The following is a 26,482-nucleotide window of genomic DNA, read 5'->3' on the forward strand; positions in this document are numbered from 1 at the left end:
AGTGCAGGAGACAAAAGAGAGCCAGGTTCAATCCTTGGGTTGCGAAGATCCCCTGGAGAAGGGCATGGCAACCCACTCTAGTATTTTTTGCCTGGAGAATCCTATGGACAGAGGAACCTGACAGGCTACAGTTCATGGGGTCACAAAGAGTCAGACACGACTGAAGCAATTTAGCATTCACAAGAGAACATGGACACATTAATCTAATCTTCAGTTTCCTCATCGGTAAAGTAAAGGTAGTACCTTCTTACCTGCTTCACACTGTGGGTTTGAGAAAATGTACAACAATCATCTTGTAAACAATAAACTACAAAATAACATTTGTAGTTTACAAATCCAAATCTTAACCAGTCATAAACAGGTATTTACTTTCCTTTGGTCAACTCAATTCCACCAACCTCCCCCACCTCCCTGCTTCCCTACTACCACACACACACACAAAGGAATTCAGATGCCCGTTGCACACTCCATTTTATCCATTATAGCACTTCTCAACTTAGTTCAGCTCAATGTACTTGCCTGGAGACACATCTTTATGGTCTGGGATAAAATTCATTGCCTGTTTCTATTTACCTTTCAATAAGAAACTTGAATTACATGACATTTTGATTATGAAACTTTGATTATATTTACTTTTTAATAAGGCATTTTCATGTATATCAGCTTGCTTCTTCAGACTACCTGTTTTTAGTATCAAGAGGTCATTTGTGCAGCTTAGCTTACCATAACAAATCTCCTTTGGATCCTAGCCAAACTGTCTATGGAAGTTCCAACCCAAACATTTTCCACATTTCCCTAGGCTTCTGATCTTTTTTTTCAATTGGAGGCTAATTATTTTACAATGTTGTGTTGGTTTCTGCTGTACAACAACTGCAATCAGTCATAACTATATATATATTTCCTGTCCCTCTTGAGCCTCCCTCCCACCCTCTCCTACCCCACCCTTTTGGGCCAGCACAGAGTACCAGGCTGAGCTCCCTGTGTTATATAGCCACTTCCCACTAGCTATCTACTTTACATGTTGCTTATATTTTAAATTAGTATTTTAAGCAAAGTGCTAACTTCCCCAGCCTAATGTTATACCAGAAAAAAAAAAAAAAAAGGCTATTTTACTTAAAACTTTCTAATATACAACTCCCAGCCAGATTAGTGAGTGATATTAAAAACAGCAACACATTTCTCACGGGTGTAAGATTTTTTTATTCCAATTTGATTTGCATTCCAATGGAAATTATAGTACGTATTCCTTTCTTGATTTTAAAAACAGTAGCTTAAAAATTTAATGTGAATTATAAAATGTGATAAATTTGCATATCAAAGATGGCTTTGATTGCTTGCAGCAACAAGTTTTTAAAACAAGGTTTAAAGTCATCATTTTCCACCTCCACACCAAGATAACCTTCTAATTAGTGATCAGCTGCACTGTAATAGCAGTTTAACACTGAGACTTGAGTAAACAGAAATATTGTAGAGCTTCTCCAGCCCCAGGTCAGGATGTTTTCTACGCCTTCTCATAATGGCGAACAGCAACCACATCGCCAAAAGTAAGAGTCTGAAAGATTCCAAAGATAACCAAATCTTCTTACACAGGTACATCAGTGGTTGTACCTACTGATTATCATATTAGTTTAAATATTATCATATTATTAAAGATTGTCATATATATGATTTAAGTATTATACAAAAGAATAATGGCATTTACAAACATTAAACGTTGTATGCTCAGTCATGTCCAACTCTTTGCAACTCTATGGACTGTAGCCCACCAGGCTCCTCTGTCCATGGGATTTTCCCAGGCAAGAGTACTGGAGTGAGTTGCCATTTCCTCCTCCAGGGGATCTTTTCAATCCAAGAATCAAACCCACGTCTCCTGCATCTCCTACGTTACAGGCAGAATACCTACTGCTGAGCCACTGGGGAAGCCCTAAATGTTGTATAAAAACATTTTCATTTTTCTTCTACATCTTCATTTTCTAAAAAGAAACCCTTATATTTATTGAGTGAGTGACGTGTATACATAGTTCATATCTCTGAAAGAAATATGAAAAAAAACTTAGATTAACTATCTAGATTCAGGTCAAAAGAATTCCTTTTGCCTTAAATTATCAGGGTAATTGGAGCATTTTAGCTCTTTCTTTTAAAAGTGCATAAAATTTATAGTAGGTTCTCATAATAGTTTACAATTCATGACCTAGATAAATTTTGAAGTTTTTAGACAAATGGTATTTGCAATGACTTGGTCCAAACGCAGGAAAAGGTAAACATCCAAATGTTCTCACTGCTTTGACTGTCGAGCTTTAGGCTGTGTGAACCTTGGTGGTAATGTGGCTATAATGTGCACCGTGGGCTCTTGTATCAAATCCAACTCGAAGAATTGCTATAAATCCTCTTTACAAAATGTAGTGTTTTTTAGTGTTCATCATTTTCATGGAGTCCTATGATTTTCGAGAGGATACCATGCCCTTGTCACCCATTACTTTCATTTCCTTTTTTCAACTCAGTCATGCCTGATCACAGTCATACATACCAAAGCTGAACTATCTACTTTTTTGTATTCAGGAAAAAAATAAAGAAAAAAAGCGTAAAGGAGAACTGGAGAACTTCCAATTGAATCTTTTATAAATGAATCGCTCTATCTCTCTCTCTTTTTGGTGATGATGATCACTGCAGAAAAATGTGGCCAAATATTTGTCAACGTGAAAGGAAAACTGTCCCTCTGCTCCCCACTTCCACCCAGGAAAGAAATGTGAATATGTAAGTCCTCTATCTGAACCTAGAACAGCTGGTATTCAAGGGAAGGAGAAGAAAACTAGTCAATAGTCTTAAGTAACAAAAACGAAAAACCCATCCTGCTATTATCTCAGAAGGAATATGTAAAGCAACTCCCATCCAAGAAAAAAATCCAAAATGATGTATTGACTTCTTCAATGTCATCTATTACTCAACTCACCCAAAAAAGTGTCTAGGGTGCTAGATGAGGATAAAACATTTTCCCCAGTTTATGATGCTACTCCACTATTAGATACATTATTTTTCAACTATTTTCTATTTTATAATTTTTACAAGACCACCTAGTATTGAATAGACATGTTTTAAAGGCATCTTATACAATTAAAAAGGGCTGAAGGGAAGCAATATCAAAATAGTTCTCTCTGAGGGGGCAGTAGAAGGGAATTTTATATTTTTGTTACATTTTCCTGTTATATTCTAAATTATCTGTCCTGAACTTGTAAAACTTTTATAAGCTAAAATATAAAAATTTTCACATGATTAAATACCCTTGCTAGTGACTTAATGTTATTAAAAAAAGGAAAGATGGGAGAAAAGGAGGGAAGGAGGGACAAGGAAGGAGATGGGAAATTTGAGGGGCGGTGGGGGTAGGAGGAGAAGCCGGAATCGGGAATTGCTCTACTTACCATGATCATTTTGCCATCCTTAATCTCTCTTACAAAATTTGTTTCTTTGCCATCCCATTTCTGTACATGAACAAGTTTGTCTCCATCCAGGCTAACAACAGACTGAGACCACCAACAAAATGCAGAACATAGCAATATGTACAGATCAGATTTCTGATATGGAAGTCAAACAAATTGATTTTTCAAAGAGTAATAGTTGAATGAATAGTGATCAATTATCACAATAGTACCATTTCCTCTGTTGCTTCCAGGGTTAAAACTCTGAGAAAACTCTAAGAAATCATAATTCGATTGAAATGTGTTCGTTTAGATGCAAAAATTATCAGGCACATAAATTATCAGAAATAAAAATCCTAAACTAGTGCTTTCTGAAGAATCATCCTACTCCTTTAAACAGGGTCTTAGAATGAAGTAAACTATTGATGAAGCCAACTTGAGGCAAAAGAGAGATTAAACAAAGTACAATCTTTCTTTTAAATGAACACGATGAAATACTTTCTGAAATACAGATTTGATGCAAAATGAGAGAAAGACGTGGTAAAGAAACAGATTGGAGCTTTGAGCTATGATAGTTGCCCATTATTCAGAACATAAGCTATGGGACACTAGAATGCAAAATTAACCCTGGGTCTTTCTCTCTGAAGTGAAATACTGAGAACATTTTCCACTTCCCATCATCTAGGAAAAAAAAAAAAAAAAACACTTATTCTCTCCTCTCCTCCCCACCCCAGAGGAAGGAGCGGCTCCTTACCTTACAGTTTCTGTCGTCTGCAGTGGTTTCATCAAACTCTTCTCCCAGATGGAAACTAATCTCTGTGTTCTTGAATGTGCTTTGAGTCCTGATCACCACTCTGTCCCCCTCCTGACTGATGATCACTGTTGGCTTAGTCACATTGCCCACCTGCCTAGTGGCAAAGCCCACACCTAAAATAGCAAAAAGAAGCAATACAGTTGGTGGCAACTTCCAAAATAGCTCATGAAGTAGGAATCCACTTTCCTATTCTGGAATCCAGGTCGTAAAGTGTAAGTCTCATTAAAGTACGTTTAGCCCATCAGTTATGCTAGACGACTACTGAGCCTTTGTCATATGTGGATTGCCAATTTGGAAGCATAAATAATAGGATGCTGGAAAAAAAAAAAACTGAAAAGGCACAGAAACTTCACATTCTTCACAGAATACTTGGCCCTAGGCAAGAAAGCGGACAAATGCCAGATTTAAAAAGCCCTTCCGTGGAAAATGGTTTTTTAAAATCAGCACAGCACGTGATTATGACAATGGGATCTGCTTTTGTCTCTTGCTAATCGGATGGGTGAAAAAAGGAATCTGCGAGTATCTGAAGCTGCAAGTTTAAGAAGAGATCAGCACATCTTAGTTTTACCTACCAAGCGCCTTCATGTACTCATCAAAGTTCTGACTCTCCGTCAGCTTCCAGGTAGCACAGAAAGCCTCCACCATCCTTGCTCTTTCCCCGTTTGCTTCGGAAGCAGATAAAAGCGGCGGATAAGGGTATCTCCGGATCTCAGGGCCACTGCAATTCCAAAGACCCCTTTGCACCTCACCGCAGCTCCTGCCTTTTATTTAGAAAAGAGGCTGGCAGAAAGCCAAGGATTTGAATTGCAAACACATCCCAAACACATCCCTCCGGCGTCCCTCTTTCCCGGAGGTTGTTGAAGGGGCAGGGGATGGGAAGGGAGAGGGGCGGGAGGCTCGGGAGGTTCCAATCCTCTTTGTGATTGGCTCAGGCCACTGGGTTAGCGGAGTAGGTCGCGTTCCTCTCAGTCCTCGCAGCGCAGCCCTTCTTCAGCCTGAGAAATCTCTGCAAAGGTTCAATGAGGCTGGAGGCAGGGAGCGGAAAATGAGAGGGTCTTTCAGATTCAGCTTGAAAACTTGGCAAAGGCCATTTCAGGCTGTGAGAAAAGAAAAAAAAAATGCACAATAGGACATTCAGATTGATTTCCGTTCATGGCAAAGCTGGTTACTAATGAGGACCCCCCCCCCCCCCACACACACACACTTCAAGAAAACCACTGAAATGCCAAACTTTTCAAAGGAAGATGAATAGTGTCTTTTATTTTTCTCTCATATTAATAGGAAGAGCAAAACACGAGCTAGAATATGCCAAGCCAGGGAAAGACGAGGAGAAGGAGGAGACATAAATGCCTCTCCTAGACTGTGCTACTGAAAGACTCCTCCAGCGGAGTACTAATGGGACCCTGATTTTGGCCTCTTCCCAACATGAACTGAGTGAATTTAAAGATCCCATTTTTCTTTCTAAGGAGATGAGAACCAGACTGAGATGGAAAAGGGACCTAAGGGAGAGTATGGTTAGGATTCACTAATGAGCTATAGAAATAAAGCAGAACCCACTCTTTCCCGCACTCCTTCACATAAACTGGGCAGAAGTTCATCCAATAAGATTTTGAATGACCTGCACGCTAGAACCTTTTGATTTCCCGAGGTCACATCTACATCTGTTTGCTGGTTGTGTTAGCAGTAGAGTGAGGGGAAGAATTAGAGCAGCAGTGGGAGTCAGAAGACTCTGGCTTCGGTACTCGAGTCCAGGGGCTTCCCTGATAGCTCAGCTGGTAAGGAATCCGCCTGCAATGCAGGAGACCCCGGTTCGATCCCTGGGTCGGGAAGATCCCTTGGAGAAGGGATAGGCCACCCACTCTAGCATTCTTCGGCTTCTCTTGTGGCTCAGCTGGGAAAGAATCCGCCCGCAATGCGGGAGACTCCATCCCCCGGGTTGGGAAGATCCCCTGGAGTAAGGGAAAGGCTACCCACTCCAGTATTCTGGCCTGGAGAATGGGAAGATCCCCTGGAGTAAGGGAAATGCTACCCACTCCAGTATTCTGGCCTGGAGAATTTCATGGACTGTACAGTCCTTGGGGTCTCAAAGAGTCGGACACAACTGAGCATCTTTCACTTTCATTTTCTGGAGCTCAAACCTTCCAGTCAATGACTATAGTCCCCTAAACTTGCCATGGGCACTAGACAGGACTTGCTGTTGTGCTGACAGGAACCTGAAGCTACCAGAGGCTACAGTAAAAAGTCTGGAAATCTGAAATGAAATAAGCCCAGAGGGAGCAAAGCTTGCAGTAACATCAGACACATCTGACATCATTTCAGCCTTTTTAAACCAACTCCCTGAAGATAGCCCCACCTAGGAAATTTTCATACGTTCTTTTTTTTTTTTTCTAAATCTAAGCCACTAATTTATCCATTTACACAAACCATCTTTATGGTAGAAGTTCTCAAACCAATTTATTTTGTTCATCAAAATGCTCTTCTATGTTCCACTTAATAAAACATATTTAAGCTGGTGGAATAGTTAATTATTATCCTAAAATGTAATAGATCATTTCTTTTTCATAGTCCAGAAATATAAGATCAAGATTGTTGAGAGAAGGGACCAGGTCTAAGACATACTCATCATTGCTCCTTACTGATTGTGATGCTGAAATATTTGTTTACCTAATTTATGTCTTCCATTCTTTAGATAAGTAGCTTTTGATATACTTATTCTAACTTAAAGCGTATATTTCTGTAATGCAATTTTTCTACACCTTATATAAAACATGAAAGTCCAGCAACTTAGAGATAAATTTTTTGGAATAATGTATTAATTTAGTAATAAGCAGAAGAGAATATTGCTATGCAGATGTTTATAACAAAAATTTTAGGAAAAGCCACTTGACTAATTTCCTAACCTAAACTGACACATTTAATCTTACTATTTTTAATTGTTCAAGATACCATAGATTTACAACCAAGAATAATTGCTTTCAAATAATAGGTAACTTGCTCTGTTTATTGAGGACTTTATTAAAAGAGAAAGTAAAAGAATAGAGAAAAGATTGTGTTCTGCTAAGGAGGATTCAAGTATTAATAATAGATTGTTTTTCAATTTTTCTAAACCTAGGAGTAATTTATGATCCTGCTATCCTGCTATGGCTTTTATATTATAAGTACATCCACAGATTTAAACAAGGAAAGAATCTGACAGAATGACCCTTCTCTCAGGACTATTACCATTATATAGGTAATATGGACTCTAAAGAATCTATTTATAAAGACTATTTTTAATAGTGAAATAAAAGAAACAAAGAAAGTTGCTTTGGGAGATCTTGACAAAATCTCCACATGAGGCTGAATCTCCAGGCACCTGCTTTATGAAAATTTTTCTTTCTTAAGGTAACAGAAGGTTTTAATAAAATTTTAACACTGTTCTTGAGCCAAGTAAGCCAGCCAAGGTCTCGGAACTATTTCCTATAAAATATCCAAGTATCTTCACCAAAAGAGATTTAATAACATTCAAAGTGCTTGCCTGAGTTTCTTTTCTTTTTTTTTTAATATACATGTATTTATTTTAACTGGAGGCTAATTACTTTACAATATTGTAGTGGTTTTGAGTTTCTTTTTGTTACCAAATAACACAAAAGAAAATGCTAATAGATTATCTTTCTAGTTGGACATGATATGTGGTTACACCATGAAGGCACTATTTATTGACCCACAGTTAATGAATGACTCGTGATAGCCAATATCCTCAGCCAACACCTTTTGCTGCAACTGTGGTCTGTCTAGTGCACCACGGTCTCTCCCCTCAAGCAACCAACCAGCAAAACCAACTCTAGGCTTCAGAAATGGTAAAGACTCCGACCTTCAAGCCGGAGTGAACGCAATATGGATGATGGAATTCAACAGGAGGAGGTGTGTAGAAAAAGACCTGTGACTTGTCTGTGCCTTGTTGTTGTGAAATTTTTATATTGTTATGTTTTTTAAAATGTGGACTAGACCAGAGAGGAGATACACCTGCAGGTGTGGCACAATCTTGAAAAGAAGTGCTGTTTCGTCCTCTTCTACTGAAGTGTGGAAACCTAATAAAGACAAGCTTTGTTTACCTCCCTTTGTCCTAGTATTCCACTCTCCATATTTTCTTGGGCATAAAATGCAGAAGTCCTTTACCTGCTTCTAGATCTAACAAAGAGACTTGGGAGAGAAATTTGTTCCAAGTTAGTTTAGGAAAGAGTTATGGACCTTCCCTCTCTTCAGGCTGTCTATATTGCCACAACTCTGCTGAGAAAATGCTCCTCTCAAATCCCCTGGTTACTTTCCAACTGTCTTTTAGAGGTTAACTCAAATATTCACTGTGAGAAGATGATCAGAACCCCAATTATGTCACCTATGGTTTTGTTTATATCTTTTTAAATGTGTCATAAATGTAATTAAATGCTTGTGTAGCTAATTGTTGAATATCGTTCTCTCTCATTAGAACATGAGTTCCCTGGAGCATCTATTTTAGCATCTATGTCTTTTATTATCTATTGTGCTCTATCCTTATCTTCTGTTACAGTATCAAGTTCATAGTGTTTGTTCTACAATGTTAAAGGTACGAACAAATATAGAGTGTGGACATAGAGAATCAGAGAACTTCAAAAAATAAGAATGAAAGCAATTGTATAAATGGTCTTTTCCAAGTTTCTATTCAAACTTTTCCTCTCTTTGCAACCTATATAATCCTTCCTGTCCTGTATGATGGGCTTCCCTGGTGGCTCAGATGGTAAAGAATCTGCCTGTAATGCAGGAGACCCAGGTTTGATCCCTGGGTCAGGAAGATCCCCTGGAGAAGGGAGTGGCAATCCAGGATATAGTCCTGTTTGATAAGGATACCTAAAAACTCTTCCTCATACTGTCCATGGAATTCTCCAAGCAAGAATACTGGGTTGCTATTTCCTTCTCCAGAGGACCATGTTTTGTCAGAACTCTTCTCTATCACCCATTCATCTTGAGTGACTCTGCAGTCATGGATCATAGCTTCATTGAGTTATGCAAGCCATTTCACCACAAGACTGCAATTCGTAAAGAGATCCAATAGTCATATACGAAAGTGAGAGCTGGACCATAAAGAAGGCTGAGCACTGAAGAATTGATGCTTTTGAACTGTGGTGCTGGAGAAGACTCTTGAGAGTCCCTTGTACTGCAAGGAAATGAAACCAGTCAAAGAAAATCAACTCTGAATATTTGCTGGAAGGACTGTTTCTGAAGCCGAAGCTCCAATACTTTGGCCACCTGATGTGGAGAGCTGACCCACTGAAAAAGACTCTGATGCTGAGAAAGATTGAAGGCAAAAGCAGAGTATGAGATGGTTAGATAGACTGAGCTGAGCTTTGAGTAATACTCCCAGAACACACCACTGCATCATAGAAACTGGCCTCCTAAGGAAAGGGTTTTCTCTACTAAAATCAGAAGTCTGGGGAATCAGGAAGCTGCTTCCCCACCTGCTGGTGGGAGAAATCTCTCGCCTTAGCTGTCATTCAGGAATAGAGGAGCATCTCCCAGAAACAGTGATTCCAGAGGCATGTCACATGGGCCAGATCTCAGGAGCAAAGTAGATGTCTGGGGTGCATTTTCTCTCAGTTAAATCTGAGTTTTGAATTCAAGTCTTACCCAAGCATGCACGCTAGGCAGGGCTGAATGGAGAACTCCATGGACAGAGGAGTCTGGTGGGCTACAGTCCATGGGGTCACAAAGAGTCAGACACGACTGACTAATCACAGGCATACATACCAGAGAGGAGATTGGGAAATGTTGTTTTGCTCTCTGCTGCCTCCGCAGAGCAGAGAAAACCACAGAAGGCAGTGGGATCAAAGGTCAACCTATCCACAAACTAGAGATAACTGGATATGCTTTTAAAATGTTTGTTTAAAAAGTTAAGTTTAGGGTTATAAAGAAAAGATAGAGATCCTGCTGCTGCTGCTGCTGCTGCTGCTGCTAAGTCATGTCAGTCGTGTCCGACTCTGTGTGACTCCATAGACAGCAGCCCACCAGGCTCCTCAGTCCCTAGGATTCTCCAGGCAAGAGTACTGGAGTGGGTCGCCAGTGCCTTCTCCGATAGAGATCCTAGATGGCTGGAAATATCTTAAAGTAGGTAATCATTAGAGTTACTTGGAGAGACTGATAATAATGCAGACTCTAAAGTCACCCAGGGGCTTCCCTGATAGCTCAGTTGGTAAAGAATCCACCTGCAATGCAGCAGATCCCAGTTCAATTCTTGGGTGGAGAAGATGCCCTGGAGAAGGGATAGGCTACCCACTCCAGTATTCTTGGGTTTCCCTTGTGGCTCAGCTGGTAAAGAATCTACCTGTAATTCAGGAGACCTGGGAACCCTGGGTTGGGAAGGTCCTTGGAGAAGGGAGAGGCTACCCACTCCAGTATTCTGGCCTGGAAAATTCCATGGACTACTTATACATGGGATCACAAAGAGTCGGACATGACTGAGCAACTTTCATTTCACTTTCACCTTCGAAGTTATCCAGAGAGATTTTGAAATAGGTAGTCTGGGATAATGCTGAACTTTGTACTGAAAAACAAAATTTTAAGTTGAAATTCTGCATATGCTAATTACATTTAATGCCTTATAAAATAAATAGTATAGTCTGTCAGAATCACATTAATTTGGATTCTCATACTTCTTCAATGCAAAATACAAGAAAAGACTAAGGGAACAGTGATACTATTATTGACCCTATCATTTCAGAAATGGTGTGTAACTTGTACCAAGGATAGCTTCACATTTAAAATTATGTGTATTACACAATACACTTATACCATGGTATAAATCAATTATATCTCAAACTGGAAAGAAAAATATTTTTAAATAAAAAATAATGTGCCATGAGATACCAGCAAGGAAGAAACATGATCCAACTATCCTAAGAATGAAACATTAATTAAACCAATGCTAACAAGTAAAATTCTGTGTAGTAATGGAGAATATAATCTATCAGAGTGCAAATTATCAAGATTTATAAAATTAAGGCACTCTATTAATTAATTTAAATGGAGACACTTCTGAAGACACTGAGAAGTCTTGTTGCAGAAAGTATCTGGTCTACCTGGGTCTCTTGTGAATAAGATATTTTCATGCTTGTTTTCTAGAAGAAAAGGAATCCTTGAATAATATGTTCCATCTAAAATTTAAGTCTCTGCAACACGTAATTTTCAAGACAGTTTATTGGAACAGCTCTTGATATAGTTTGATCAGTAACATCATTAAAAATTATAAACGGGCCATTGAGATTCATGGTATTTTTTACCCAATAACTAATTGGAAAGCATAGGAATATTAGGTTTGTGCAAAAGTAATTTGCATTGTTGAACTTTTCTGTTTGATGTTGGAATACATTCTTAAATAAATGTGGTTTTTTAAACATCACTTTTATGCATATTTCTTGCTTTATTTTTTTGCTAATGACATTACTTGCTATTTATTTTATATTTATTTTAGGCTAGGTAAATGATGTTAGACAAAGAGCAAATTCAAGCAATTTTCTTATTTGAGTTCAAAATGGGTCGTAAAGCAGTGGAGACAACTCCCAACATCAACAACACACTTGGCCCAGGAACTACTAACAAGCATACAATGCAGTGGTAGTTCAAGAAGTCTTGCAGAGACAAGCGCCTTGAAGATGAGGAGCACAGTGGCCGGCTATCGGAAGTTGACAGCGAACAACTGAGAGGATCATCGAAACTGATCATCTTACAACTGTATGAGAAATTACCCAAGAACTCAACATCGTCCTTTCTATAGTCAGTTGGCGTTTGAAGCAAATTGGAAAGATGAAAAATTTGGATAAGTGGTGCCTCATGAACTAAATGCAAATCAAAAAGGCCATCTTGTTGGCTTTTCTTGTCACTTCTTTTTCTATGCAACAACAACAAAACCATTTCTCAATCGGATTGTGACTTGTGATGAAAAGTGGATTTTATATGACAACCAGCAATGGCCAGCTCAGTGGTTGGAATGAGAAGGAGTTCCAAAGCACTTCTCAGAGTCAAACTTGCACACAAAAAAGGTCATGGTCACTGTCTGGTGGTCTGCTGCCAGTCTGGTCCACTACAACTTTCTGAAAACTGGTAAAACCATTACATCTGAGAGGTGTACTCAGCAAATTGATGAGATGCACTGAAAACTGCCAGTATTGCAGAAATGCAACTGCAGGTTGCATTAGTCAACAGAAAGGGCCCAGTTCTTCTCCATGACAATGCCTGACCACGCATTGCAGAACCAACACTTCAAAAGTTGAACAAATTAAGCTATGACATTTTGCCTCATCCACCATATTTACCTGACCTCTTGCCACCAAACTACCACTTCTTCAAGCATCTCAACAACTTTTTGCAGGGAAAGCTCTTCCACAACTAGCCAGAAGCAGAAAATGCTTTCCAAAAGTTTGTTGAATCCCAAAGCACAAATTTTTATGCGGCAAGAACAAACAAACTTATTTCTTATTGGTAAAAATGTGTTGATTGTAATGGTTCCTAATTTGATTAATAAAGATGTCTTTGAGCCTAGTCATAATGATTTAAAATTCATGGTCTGAAGCTGCATTTACTTTTCCTCAACCTAGTCTAAACATTATCTTTGAATGTTAGTGATATAAAATTAAAATAAAATAGGATATTAATTAATTTATTGCTTATTTCCAAAACAACTTGTTAAAACCATTATTATGATTACATTATTTTTGTTAAGTCATAGGAATGACTTAACAAATGCTAGCACCCATTGATTTATTGAAGAGTAAGCCTACATTTGAAGTTGTTAAGAAAATGCCAGAATATCACAAATTTTCTGCTCCTCATATTAATTTACCATTTGGAAATAGCTAATATCCTGCAGTGGAGATAGTAATACATAGCATAATATTGTTTGAAGAGAATTTCTAGAATATAGAGAGATATAGTAAATGATCAAAGTGAAAATAATAGATATAAAGAGAAGGAAAATACACCCTAATTATAAATATTACTAATAAAGACATCTAAACAATTGGGTTTCCCTGTGGTTCAGCTGGTAAATAATCCTCCTGCAATGCAGGAGACCTGGGTTCCATCTCTGGATTGGGAAGATCCCCTTGAGAAGGGAAATGCTACCCACTCCAGTATTCTGGCCTGGAGAATTCCATGGGCTGTCCATGGGATTGCTAAGAGTCAGATACGACTGAGTGACTTTCACTTCCCAAACAATTGGAATCAGATATGTAATGAACTAAATGATAATTGAGAAAAACTTTCTGTATGCTAAAAAATCATGCATGCTCAGTTGCTCAGTCGTGTCTGACTCTTTGCGACGCCTTGGACCGTAGCCCGCCAGGCTCCCTCTGTCCATGGGATTTTTCAGGCAAGAGTACTGGAATGGGTTTCCACTTCCTGCACCAGGAAGTCTCCCTAACCCAGGGTTCAAACCCGTGTAGTTAAAAAATAGGTACCAATATATAGATCAAAATGCCTCATTATTTGACATAATTAGTGAAAATAGAACACAAGCTCTCTAATTCTAGCAATATTTTTGAATCAAATATAATTCAAATAAGAATACGTAAATATAAGGGGAAATCCAATATTCAATCAGATATTCATAAATCATTATAAGAAATATGGCTGACCATAGTTTTTCATTGGAGCCTTTAGAAACCAAATAAATATAGAGCTGCTGCTGCTAAGTCGCTTCAGTCATGTCCGACTCTGTGCGACCCCGTAGATGGCAGCCAACCAGGCTCCTGCGTCCCTGGGATTCTCCAGGCAAGAACACTGGAGTGGGTTGCCATTTCCTGCTCCAATGCGTGAAAGTGAAAAGTGAAAGTCAAGTTGCTTGGTCATGTCAGACTCTTTGCGACCCCATGGACTGCAGCCCACCAGGCTCCTCCGCCCATGGGATTTTCCAGGCAAGAGTACTGGAGTGGGGTTGATACAGAAACTTTTTTTAAGTGGTGGCTCAATTTTTTTCATCATATTGTGAACATAGAAGAGATTTTCTCTTTGAAAATTAGTAAGCACTCATTTTCATTATACCATCCTCATGTGCTACTTGTCTGTAGGAAGAGACTATATTAGACGTTGGATTTGAGAACTCAATTTACTCTACACTTAAATTTCTCCTGCAAAGCCATAAAATCTGATTGCATATATCAGTCATGATAGCCTAGCTGACTTGTGTCTGCCGAGAGACAAGATCAAGGTCTGCTGTCAAACTGTTTCCAAATCCCCATCATCAGAGTCTGGTTTCTGAATAATAACCAGCACTTTTCTGTTTTGTTGGTGAAAGCTAGTTGATGTACAGTATTATGTTAGTTTCTGGCGTGCCACATAGTGATTTGGCACTCACATAAATTATGAAATAATCACACAATAACTTCAAACAAAAGGTTATTTTTGATCCATAAAAAGTTACTAAAATAATATCCTTATGCTGTGTATTACATCCTCATGGCTTCTCTTTTTTGTAACTGGAGATTTTTACCTCTTAATCCACTTCACCTGTTTCTCCCCTCCCACTACCCTCTGGCAACCACTGTTTTGTTCTCCGTACCAACAAGTCTGTTTTCACGTTGTTTTGTCGGCTGGTTTGTTTTGTATTTTAGATTCCACATATAAGTGAGATCACATGGTGTCTGCCTTTGTCTGACTTATTTACCATAATGTCTTCTAGATCCATCTGTCTTGTCACAATGGCAAGGTTTCATTTTTTATGACTAGTATTCCAACCCATAGGAAAGATACATACACACACACACACACACACACACACACACACGTCCCTTCCTTGAGGCTGAGGATCCTGAATGTTGAAAGAGACAATGTGTTCAGTTTAAGAAACTATGTTCAAAATTGCATTGTTTTGACTTAAAAATCAAGGGAAGGCATGCAATTTTTGTCAAAAAGGAGATAGGTCATAAAATACTGAAGTAATTCTTCAGTTTGGGATCTTCAGCATCCTTCAGGAGAGAATAATCCTTCTGTCTCTTTAAACATCTTTTCAAAATGTTAACAGGTCAGAATTGAGTTAAAATTTCTAAATTTTTCAGAAAGGATTGAATCACAGTTACATGCAGTCTTTCCATTTAGAAACCGTAGGTTTTAGCTCCATTTATTAAAAACTGTGGTACTTCTTTCAGCAATGTGTTTGTCTTCCATGTATAAGTTTATATTCCCAGTCTCTTCAAGATAGTATTTGGGTGTAAAAATAATTAAAAACAAAATGAAGCAAAACTCCATAACCTAGGGATTATCACCGTTAATCTTCTATCTGTTCACAACCAGCATTTAGATAAATTAATAAAATAATCTTCTGCTGCCCTACATGAAAAGCCTATTAAGAGAAGATTTTCTTGTTTTGACTACTGTCTAGGTTCAAAACACAGGATTTCTTATACTGGCTATTCTATATATCTATCCTTAGATAAATTATCTAACCCCTTTAACATTTGTATCTTTGTCTGGAAATGATGCTGTTATACTGGGTCATCAATTTAGGTTTCTTCTTTCTCTAATGCCCTAGAATTCTTCAGTACTTCTACATTATGTTAGTCCATTTTCAAGTTCAGCTTTATGGAAACTCTATCTGAGAAGTTAAGAGAACTTTGACCTACTTATGTTATCAGTCACCTTGTAGGAGCCTCATATGTCATATCTTATGCACTCACCCAGATGCACCCAGTCAGTATTTAGCAACACCCAGAGGCACTCAGGATTCTAATTCAGAGAAAATAAAACAATTCTATTGATGCAAAAAATTTTTAAAGTCTTTATTGAATTTGTTACAATACTGCCTCTGTTTTATGTTTTCACTTTTTGTTCAAGAGGTATGTGGGATCTTGGCCCCCTGACCAGGGATCAAACCCACATCCCCTACATTGAAAGTCAAAGTCCCAACCACTGGACCACTGGGGAAGTCCCTGATGTAAAAATTTGAGATTATAAACATAATCTTTTTAGGAAGATGGAGTTGGGGAAAAGAGAAAGAACTAAATAGCTATGTTTGAATTTGTCAAGTAAATAATGCTAAGTTTAACCTGGAAATCTCATAAAATTCTCTTCAACATGAGTTTTATTAAAAATTTGATTGTTTACTTAATGAGGAGCTGTATACTAGTCATTGGCAAAAGCTTTCATTTTAAATTGTTGTAGTGATACATGTCGGAGAGGGCAATGGCACCCCACTCCAGCACTCTTGCCTGGAAAATCCCATGGACGGAGGAGCCTGGTGGGCTGCAGTCCGTGGGGTTGCTAAGAGTCGGACACGACTGAGCGACTTCACTTTCACTTTTCACTTTCATGCATTGGAGAAGGAAATGGCAACCCACTCCAGTGTTCTTGCCTGGAGAATCCCAGGGACGGGGGAGCCTGATGGGCTGCCGTCTGTGGGTCACACAGAGTCGGACACGACTGAAGCGACTTAGCAGCAGCAGCAGCAGTGATACATGTGCTGTTTTCTTTCAGGTATTTATGGCTGATAAAATAGCCCTAGTCAACATAAAAGGAAATGCTCAGCAAAGACTCGTTTTAATTGTTCAAATCAATTTTGAAACAAGGAGTACATTGCAGAAGCCACACTTACAGATTTATCTCTCAAAATTTTTCATTTTTTCATTTCTAGCATTTTGTAGCTTTATTATATCCATTTTGGTCAGTATAGCAATATACTTCAATCAGTTCAGTTCAGTCACTCAGTCGTGTACAACCCTTTGCAACCCCATGGACGGCAGCACACCAGACTTCCCTGTCCATCACCAACTCCCGGAGCTTACTCAAACTCATGTCCATCAAATTGGTGATGCCATCCAACCATCTCATCCTCTGTCATCCCCTTCTCCTCCTGTCTTCAATCTTTTGCAGTATCAGGGTCTTTTCCAATAAGTCAATTCTTTGGATCAGATGGCCAAAGCATCAGAGTTTCAGCTTCAGCATCAGTCCTTCCAATGAATATTCAGGACTGATCTCCTTTAGGATGGATTGGTTGGATCTCCTTGCAGTCCAAGCGACTCTCAAGAGTCTTCTCCAACACTGCAGTTCAAAAGCACCAATTCTTCAGTGCTCAGCTTTCTTTATAGTCCACTTCCCACAATCATAGGTGACTACTGGAAAAACCATAGCTTTGACTCGACAAACCTTTGTTGGCAAAGCAATGTCTCATTTTAATATGCTGTCTAGGTTTGTCATAGCTTTTCTTCCAAGGAGCAAGCTTCTTTTAATTTCATGGCTGCAGTCACCATCTGCAGTGATTTTGGAGCCCAAGAAACAAAAGTTTGTAACTGTTTCCATTGTTTCCCCATCTATTTGCCATGAAGTGACAGGACTTGATGCCATGATCATAGTTTTCTGAATGTTGAGTTTTAAGCCAGCTTTTCACTCTCCTCTTTCACTTTCATCAAGAGGCCCTTTTGTTCCTCCTCACTTTCTGCCATAAGGGTGGTATCATCTGCGTATCTGAGGTTATTGATATTTCTCCCAGCAATCTTGATCCCAGTTTGTGCTTCATCCAGTCTGGCATTTTGCATGATGTACTCTGCATAAAAGTTAAATACACAGGGTGACAAATACAGCCTTGACATACTCCTTTCCTAATTTGGAACCAGTGTATTGTTCCATATCCAGTTCTAACCATTGCTTCTTGTCTTGCATACAGATTTTTCAGGAGGCAGGAAAGGCGGTCTGGTAGTCCCATCTCTTTAAGAATTTTCCACAGTTTATTGTGATCCACACAAAGGCTTTGGTGTAATCAATAAAACAGAAGTAGATGTTTTTCTGAAACTCTTTTGCTTTTTCAATGATCCAGTTGGATGTTGGCAATCTGATCTCTGGTTCCTCTGCCTTTTCTAAATCCAGCTTGAACATCTGGAAGTTCACGGTTCACGTATTGCTGAAGCCTGGCTTGGAACATTTTGAGCATTACTTTACTAGCGTGTGAGATGAGTGCAATTGCGCGGTAGTTTGAGCATTCTTTGGCATTGCCTTTTTTTTGGGACTGGAATGAAAACTGGCCTTTTCCAGCCCTGTGGCCACTGCTGAGTTTTCCAAATTTGCTGGCATATTGAGTGCAGCATCATCTTTTAGGATTTGAAATAGATCAACTGGAACCCCATCACCTCCACTATCTTTGTTCATAGTGATACTACAATAAAGTAATTTTATTTAATTTAAACAACCAGACAAAATAGCCCAGAACAAAGAAACTTGCTAGGAATGAAAAGGGACATTTTATAAACAAGAAAAGGCAATTACTCAACTACTGTTTCTTGCAAAAAGGCATAAGTGAACATTTTAGAGAAAGAAAAATATTCTCCATGTTGATTGGTTTGTTGGATACTTGGATGTGTACGTTTATCAAAACTATCGAACCATACACTTCAAATGGACACATTTGTTGCATGTAAACTATAGGTCATGAGTGCATGCTTAGCCACTAAGTTGTGTCTGACTTTTTGTGACCCCATGGACTGTAACCCACCAGCCTCCTCTGTCCATGGGATTTTCCAGGCAAGAATACTGGAGTGGGTTGTCATTTCCTTCTCCAGGGGATATTCCTGACCCAGGGATTGAATCTGCATCTCCTGCATTGGCAGGTGGATTCTTTACCATTGAGTCATCTGGGAATAAAATTAAAAGAGAAAAAAACAACATTTGCCAAATGAACCATAAGTAGTCTAGAGTTGTATTATAGCATAGTGATTTAGGATATTTGCTCTTTGGCCAGACTGCTAGGGGCTAAATACTGCCTCTACTCCTTACCATATGTAAAATTAAAGGGAACTTTTCTGCACCTCAGTTCATCTTTAAAACTCTCATTGTCATAGTTAAATCATGGTTGCGAGGATTAAATGAGTGAATACAAATTAAATGCTTAGAATAGTGTCACACTAAGAACTCAATAGCTATTGCCGGATGTGTATCCTTTGCTTAACCTGATTAACAGTAGATGCTTCTGACAATTTATAACATGACTTTAATATATCAAAAGGAGATAGCTAAGAGGAGGAGGAGAAGAAATTAGTAATAGCACTTTATTGCAAATCAGTTTTTAAACTAGGAATTAATTAGAATTGGTTTGCTTGTCTAGATTTTTAGTTTGAGCAGTGACAAATGCCTTTCTGTAATTGATTTGCATAGTTGGCATACACCCTGCGGGGAAAGAAGGCAGCCAAATACAATTGAGAATTGTTGCCAAGAACGCTTGTAACTTGATTTGGAAATTCTTAGGAGGAACCTCTGGGCTTTCTTTACACACAGGAGGTACTTAATGAGTACATTTGAATAAATTAATGAATGAGAGAGCGTGGGACTCGTTCTGAGTTTGTGACACTAGTGATCCTGCTTTATAACTCTTGAAAAGAAAAACTCAAGAAGAGAACAAAATATATGTTGGTAACAAAGGGCCTTGTTTCTTTAAGAAACTTCTTGAAGTACTGTGTAGCTCTACTATTTCCACTCTAAGATTTAGAAGTAGCCCTGCTAATTGCTGTCCTAATGAGCAATGATCTCTAAATAATTTTTATCTTGCATCTCATCGATAAAATGTTTATCCACCTCATATTTGTGCATTTATTTATTCATAACTTATATACATTTAACTACCATGGTAACATAGTATGCATAACTCATATAAAATATAAACTGAAGAGAATGAGATGAAGACAAATAATATTTTTATATATGATATTGCTAATTGTAGATGACTCCATATTACTGTTAACTACTATTTCAAGGCCAAATATACACTTAGGTTTGAGTATTACTTTCAATAATAATGGCCATAAATGCACATTTCAAGTGGTCTTCTTGTAATTGTGAACTTTCTTTTCATTGTTTGTTAAAACTGTTTATATGCTCCCAGTTTATACCCTAGAATGTGACTGACAAGAACTTCCACTAGGAGTCAGGAAACACATACCAGCACTCACTTTTTGCTGTTAAGTCGTATGCTGTTAGCATTGTTTTAAATCTTCATTTTCTTAGACATATTTTCAATCTTTTTGCCTCATTTCATAATGCTTAGTTTAAATAAAACTGGATAACGTGATTTATGAATTCACTTGGTTGGGTCCATGTACAATACAGTATATCATGGAACTGAAATGGGATGAAAAATGAGGGACTCGCTGTCAAGCAGTCTTCCTCGGGACGTGGCATGACAAGTGACTGATACGTGCCTCAGTAAAGGACTAATGCCAATCTATCTATCTATTCATATATGTCTAGTAAAGATTAATTTAGATCTAATTTTACATAAAATTAAATACGAATGAGGGCATTAATATTTTCTTCTGGCTCCTTTATAGATCACCTTGCTGACTCACTGGGATTCCTGTAGCCTCCTTGAGCAACCTGTCCGGAAAGAAGAGAAACCTCAGGGGTACTGGGTATGAATTTGCAGCCCAGACCTGTATGTAATAATGTATGTCTTTGTTCTTCTGTAACTGAACTTGACTAATAACTTACTTCCCATTTTGACCTAAAAGAAGAAAACTTTATGTGCTCACTTTTTTGCAAACTTAGTAAAATTTGTGATTATTGAGACATTTTAGATTTTTCTCCAGATCAGTTCAAAGATCCCCTCCTCCTTCTCCATGAAGTTTCATCTAAGATCCAAAGACAGATGAAAGGACAAAGCACCAGGGCCCAGGAAGGAAGTGGCTGTCATGATGGTACTACAGGACCCAGTCCTCAGTCATCTTCTTTGGACAATGGTGACACTCACCCTGCTGAGATTTCCTGTCCTGTCTCACATGAGAGAAAGGGCAGCATCAAGAAAGATTACAAGATTCTGACCGGAGCAACTTATTGAATTGTAATTCCATTTAGTGCATTTTAAAAATCTAGGGGAAAAGTGGTTTATAAGGGGTAAATCAGCATTTCTCATTGGAAATGATAAGTGTAAGATGTCTATTATGTATCCAAGGCAGATACCAAGCAGACTTTTGAATATGGCATTCTAGAGCTCAGAAGAGAGATTTTCCATTAAAATGTACATTTTGGAGCCACCAAAAGCACATAATTGATCTTTAAAGTCATGGGACTGGATTAGGTCATCAAACTCTTAAGTTTCAAGGAGTGAATGTGGACAGCACAGAGAAGCAATTCAATGACTGAGCCTTAAGGACTTTCTGTTAATAAATCAGGAAAAGTAGAAGATTCCAGACAAGGAAGCTTAAAACAAAGTGGCTAGTGAGGTGGGAGGCAAACAAGGATAGTTTTATGTATCAGAAGGCAAAGGAAGAAGAATTTCAAGGGGAGTGACTGATTAATTTTGTCAAATATAAATGAGAAATTGGGAGAGATGAAGACAGAGCTGATCTTCAGATTGGGTCACATGGAGGCCATTGATATTTCTGATAGGAGTGATGAGAATGGGTTCCAGAAAAGCTAAGAGAAGAACTGGAAGAGTGAGTATAGAGAAGCCTTTTGAAAAGTTTTTCATGAAGAACTCATAATTTGGGGAAGTGGCTGGAAGTTTATGTCAAGTCATGCAAACTTTATTTTCTGACTGCACCAAGCAGCATGCAGGATCTTAATTCCCAGACCAGGGAATAAACCCGTATTCCCTTGCAGTGGAAACATACAGAGTCCGACCACAGGACCACCAGGGAATTTCTCAGTTTTTTTGGATAATGACAGGTATTACAGCATGTTGGTATGCTAGTGTTACTGGAGGAGGGCATGGCAACCCACTCCAGTATTCTTGCCTGGAGAATCCCCATGGACAGAGGAGCCTGGCGGGCTGCGGTCCATGGGGTCGCAAGGAGTCGGACAGGACTGAAGCGGCTGAGCACACACGCACGCCAATGAAAATAGTGCAGTACATAGGGAATGATGACCAGAGAGGCTTGTACATCAGGGACAGTAAGGCTATATTAATGATTGTCCCCTGAGGCAGTCAGTGGCTACTCTCATTACAGCCTTCACGGAGAAGGTGCCATTACCTGTGATAGTAAAACGTGGGAGTGGCGGGGAGCAAAAGTGGTCTCGAGGCTCTGCAGCCTGCCAGAGAGCCTGCCATGGACAAAGTCAAAGTTTGACATTGTTCAAAGCACAAAACTTTGTACAAAGTGACATTACACACCAAAGTGTAATAGGGTAATATATTTTGTACTGTTTAGCCATGGTGTTTTTCACCCTGGTCATGCTCTTTTATCCCATTATTCTTTCCAACCAGACTTCGAGGCACCTCTTATTACCACTGAAGAACAGGGAAGGAGACAGGCGAAAAGCAAGTTTTGAAAGCTAACACTTTTGAGTTGAAAGAGTCTGACCTTATGAATTATTTGAAGTTCTCGTGTAAAACTAAGAAAAAGGGTATACTTTCAAGAGATAAATCCGTGAGGAGGTAGAAGGGTCTGAGAACTACAGGGCAGTGAAGGAGTTGCCTTAAGAGTAGCGGTATTTCTTCCAATGAAACGAAGTGGAAGGCGGGATGGTCAGCATGTGGGCGCTGCAGCCAGAAAACTTGTAGATCTGATTTGAGAAAAAGAGGAAATACTGGCCTGGTAGTCTTCTATGAAATACAATACATTCATCAGCCGAGAAGTTTAAATGAGATGAAATTATCTAGAATTGACAGATTAGGTAAAAATCACTTTGTGGAACTTCTATTTGAAACCAAATTTGACTATAAAAAATAAAATTGCATTTCTTATGCAACAGGGTCTTGTGGAATAAAATGCTACCTACTATAGAAGAAGCCTGTCTATAATAAATGCAAATCACCACGGAACCAGATCATCTTGAGGTGACAGATGGGAGAGAACTGGCAGACTCCGAAGTCAACGCCAATTTCAGATAAACTGCTGGACAGTGATGCAACTGAGTGTGAGCAGACTACTGAATGCTTTGCATTTTCTGGGTAGATGCAGGAGAAGCTATATCAGGTAGGAAACAGATATCAACAGAGCCTTCTAAACTGCCACAGAGATTCAGTTCTCTGAATCCCTGGAGAACACCTAGGAAGGAGTGAAAATTTTAGTTAGAGCCCATTCTTTAGGCTCTGAATTTCTTTTCAAAGCTGTGTACAAACACCTAGCAAGTCACCTTGCAGAGCTGTCATCAAGTAGCAGCCAGGCCACAGATTGTACTTTGGAAGAAGGCTTTAGACTCTCTGGTAAAATCAGAGACAACCACTTATTCCTGTAGAGAGATTATTTCAGATAGCTGTTAAACGTGACATCTGAAGAAAGCGTTTTTCTCTTTCTTTGCCTTTGTGAAAATAGCATTTTGTTCTTAGCCAAGATCCCTAAAAAGAGACCATGGCTAAAACAACAGGGACCGTGCAGGCTTAGGTGGACTCAACAAATATAGAGAGGCCCCTGACTCTGTGCAGCCAAAGTTTAGCCTATGTTTTCTCGAACTGTTGATGGCAAAAGACTAGGCCATCACCATGAGGGGGGAATAGATATGGCTAGGGCTTTGTTTGTTGTCGGTAAACTCTAAGAGCCATGAAGTTTGGTCTGTTGGGCAAAACTATTCCAATTCATGCCTTCTGTCCTGGCATAATTGTTAATAGTGTGCCCTTTCAAAGGTGTCAGAAGCTTAGACAAAGGATACAAGGCACCAGGTCTCTAAGCAAAGCCAACTCTTCACCTTTTATGCAAGAGCTTTCACCAGAGCTTATTCTATGTGTGTGTGTGTATATATACATATATATACATATATATATATATATATATTTGGCTATGCCATGGCCTCCCTGATAGCTCAGTTGGTAAAGAATCTGCCTGCATTACAGGAGACCCTGGTTCAATTCCTGGGTCAGGAAGATCCCCTGGAGAAGGGATAGGCTACCCACTCCAGTATTCTTGGGCTTCCTTTGTGGCTCAGCTGGTTAAGAATCCACCTGCAATGCAGGAGACCTGGGTTCGATCCCTGGGTTGGGAAGATCCCCTGGAGAAGGAAAAGGCTACCCACTCCAGTATTCAGGCCTGGAGAATTCCATGGACTATATAGGCCATGGGGTCGCAAAGAGTCGGACAAGCCTGAGCAACTTTCATATCTTCATTGCAGCTTGTGGAATCTTTTTTTGTGGCATGCAAACTCTTAGTTGCCGCATGTGGAATCTAGTTCCCTGACCAGGGGTCGAACCTGTGCTCCCTGCAATGGGAGGGGGCAGTGTTAGCCACTGGACCATCAAGGAAGTCCCCGGAGCTTATTTTTGAAGAACAGCTTCAACCTGTATTATGGCCAATGTCCCCGGAGAAGAGCAAGAAAGGATGGCAGAAGTTTAGGCCAGCACTTGAAAGAGGAAAAGTCCTTTAAAATGCCTGACAATTCTACTCAAGGGTATTGCCTGTGATTCTCACTTACTTAGGCTTAACCCTGGAGTTAGGGGAGGAAATGTCGCCCAGAGAAGCACAGGCTGTATTGTGTGATGAAGAAGTTACTGTTCTTGTGAAATAGATTCTCTATAGGAAACTGGTCCTCGCTCTTTTGGAGACTGCCAGCAAGGACAATCGTACCTCCAGGAAAAGTCAGGTTTTTCCCAGAACACAAAGACTTATACAGACAAGATATATTTTGCAATGTAAATCATTGATTCTTTGTTTTTGGTCCTTAGCCTTCTAGAATCACATTATTAAATTCCTTTGCTAGTCAGCTAAGCCTCTGGGGAGGAGCTGTGCCCACAGAGAAAAGGAGGGGGAGGATATCAGGGTGGCAAACTGGGGAGGGGCAGTGGATTTTCAGATACAGAAGTCAGAACATTTGGGTACAGGGACCCAAGGGCATTACAACGGGTCTCGAGGAAAGCCTGATGAAATAAGAGCCAGCCCTCCAGCTCAGATCTCAGAAGGTCCAAACGAAGTAAAGACTACCTGGGCTGGGGAAAAGGCTGGGAGAAGAGAAAGAAAGAAGATGAGCAGGAAACCAGAGAGCTTGGGAGCTAGCGAGTCCCTGCTAAGGCCCAGAGTCCTCCACCGCCTTTCTTTCCCGAGCTGAGTTCTGAGATGGAACACAGGACAGAAATCTTTGACTATATGGTTGGAGGGACCTGAGAGATGAAGAGTCTGTGCCTTGATTCTTAGATGGAGTGAGAGGAGGCAGAAGCTTTGTTGAGTTCCCTTCTTAGCTTCCAGCATCCCTGAGCATTAAATAAAAGTGGCCGTTTGCATTATCTAACACATGTCTGATACAGAACCTTCCTGAGCTAAATGTGCTGAAAAGAGGTGCAAAAAAATAGCTAAGTGTGAAGGGAAACCAGAAAAGCCTGTAGACAGGATGGGGCAGTAACCTGAGTAACTTTAAAGGAACAAGACTTCTCAGCAAAGATGCCAGCAAGAAGCATAGATGGTGAAAACCAAGGACAAGATGCATGGCCACCTCCCTTGTCCCCTATGACCCGTCACCACTTGGGATCAACAGCAAGGATGAGGGCAGAGGTAGTAATAATAGTAGCAAGCTATTATTATTATAGTTTTCTATTGTATTAATAGTTATTTTTACTATAGGGCTTTCTATAGGCCAAGCACTATTTGATGTAGTTTACCTATATTAACACATCTACATGAAGTAGGTAGCCATTCCCTTCTCCCGGGGATCTTCCCAACCCAGGAATTGAACCCAGGTCTCCTGCATTGCAGGCAGATTCTTTACCGACTGAGCTACCAGGGAGGCCCCAGCTTACATATATTAACGTATTTAATTCTCACAATAACCCTATGATGTAGGTGCTGCTATAAAACCTGTTTTACAGACACACAGAGTTTACGAATAAAAATCCTGAATTAATTTAGATTAAGTAGAAATTACTGACATCAGTTTCATGATCTCTTCTAGTCTATGATCAAAGAAAATATTTAAGTACATATATATTCATGTGCGTTTATGTGTGTATAAATATAACTAAATTTTCACACCAAGAGTTTTAAAAATATTTTTATTGGTTTATTTGGCTGTGCCAGGCCTTTGTTTCTGTGAGTGGAATCTTCTAGTAATAGCATGCAAGTTCTTAGACGTGACATGCAGGATCTAGCTTCCCTATCAGAGATTGAACCCAGGGTCCCTGCGTCGGGAGTTCAGTCTTAGCCACTGGACCAGCAGAGACGTCCCCACACAAAGATTTAAACTCACTACATGGATGCCGAGTGTGAACTTTTAATGAGATGATGTGTATAACAGATAACTGAGCAACAAAGTAACAGCGTATTTAGCACTAAGACGCAGAAAAACTCAGAGTAATTTAAGCAATCCTGAAGGACAGGAAAAACTCCACAGCATAAACGTAGTCTTTCAACTTCTC

General features: G+C 39.4%; 1 protein-coding gene and 1 long non-coding RNA gene across 3 annotated transcripts in view; one reads left to right on the plus strand and one right to left on the minus strand.

The window, feature by feature from the left end:
• Positions 1 to 23,065, plus strand: part of LOC133253767 (uncharacterized) — a 27,126-nt gene extending 4,061 nt beyond the window's left edge. The window contains exons 1-2 of one of the 2 annotated variants that reach the window (XR_009738419.1): positions 6,230 to 8,130; positions 20,538 to 23,065. This is a non-coding gene — a long non-coding RNA (uncharacterized LOC133253767). Of the gene's footprint in view, positions 1 to 6,229; positions 8,131 to 20,537 lie in introns of those variants that run through there. The other variant, XR_009738420.1, reaches the window with a different exon arrangement.
• Positions 1,177 to 5,259, minus strand: FABP7 (fatty acid binding protein 7). Its single transcript, XM_061427436.1, has 4 exons — positions 4,800 to 5,259; positions 4,168 to 4,340; positions 3,417 to 3,518; positions 1,177 to 1,552 (listed from the first exon to the last, which is right to left on the minus strand). The coding sequence occupies exons 1-4, from the start codon at positions 4,870 to 4,872 to the stop codon at positions 1,502 to 1,504; spliced, it is 399 nt and encodes a 132-aa protein (XP_061283420.1). The 5' UTR covers positions 4,873 to 5,259; the 3' UTR covers positions 1,177 to 1,501.
• Positions 23,066 to 26,482: the final 3,417 nt, after the last annotated feature.

This window comes from Bos javanicus, chromosome 9, assembly GCF_032452875.1.
Source record: "Bos javanicus breed banteng chromosome 9, ARS-OSU_banteng_1.0, whole genome shotgun sequence".
NCBI classification, from domain to species: Eukaryota; Metazoa; Chordata; class Mammalia; order Artiodactyla; family Bovidae; genus Bos; species Bos javanicus.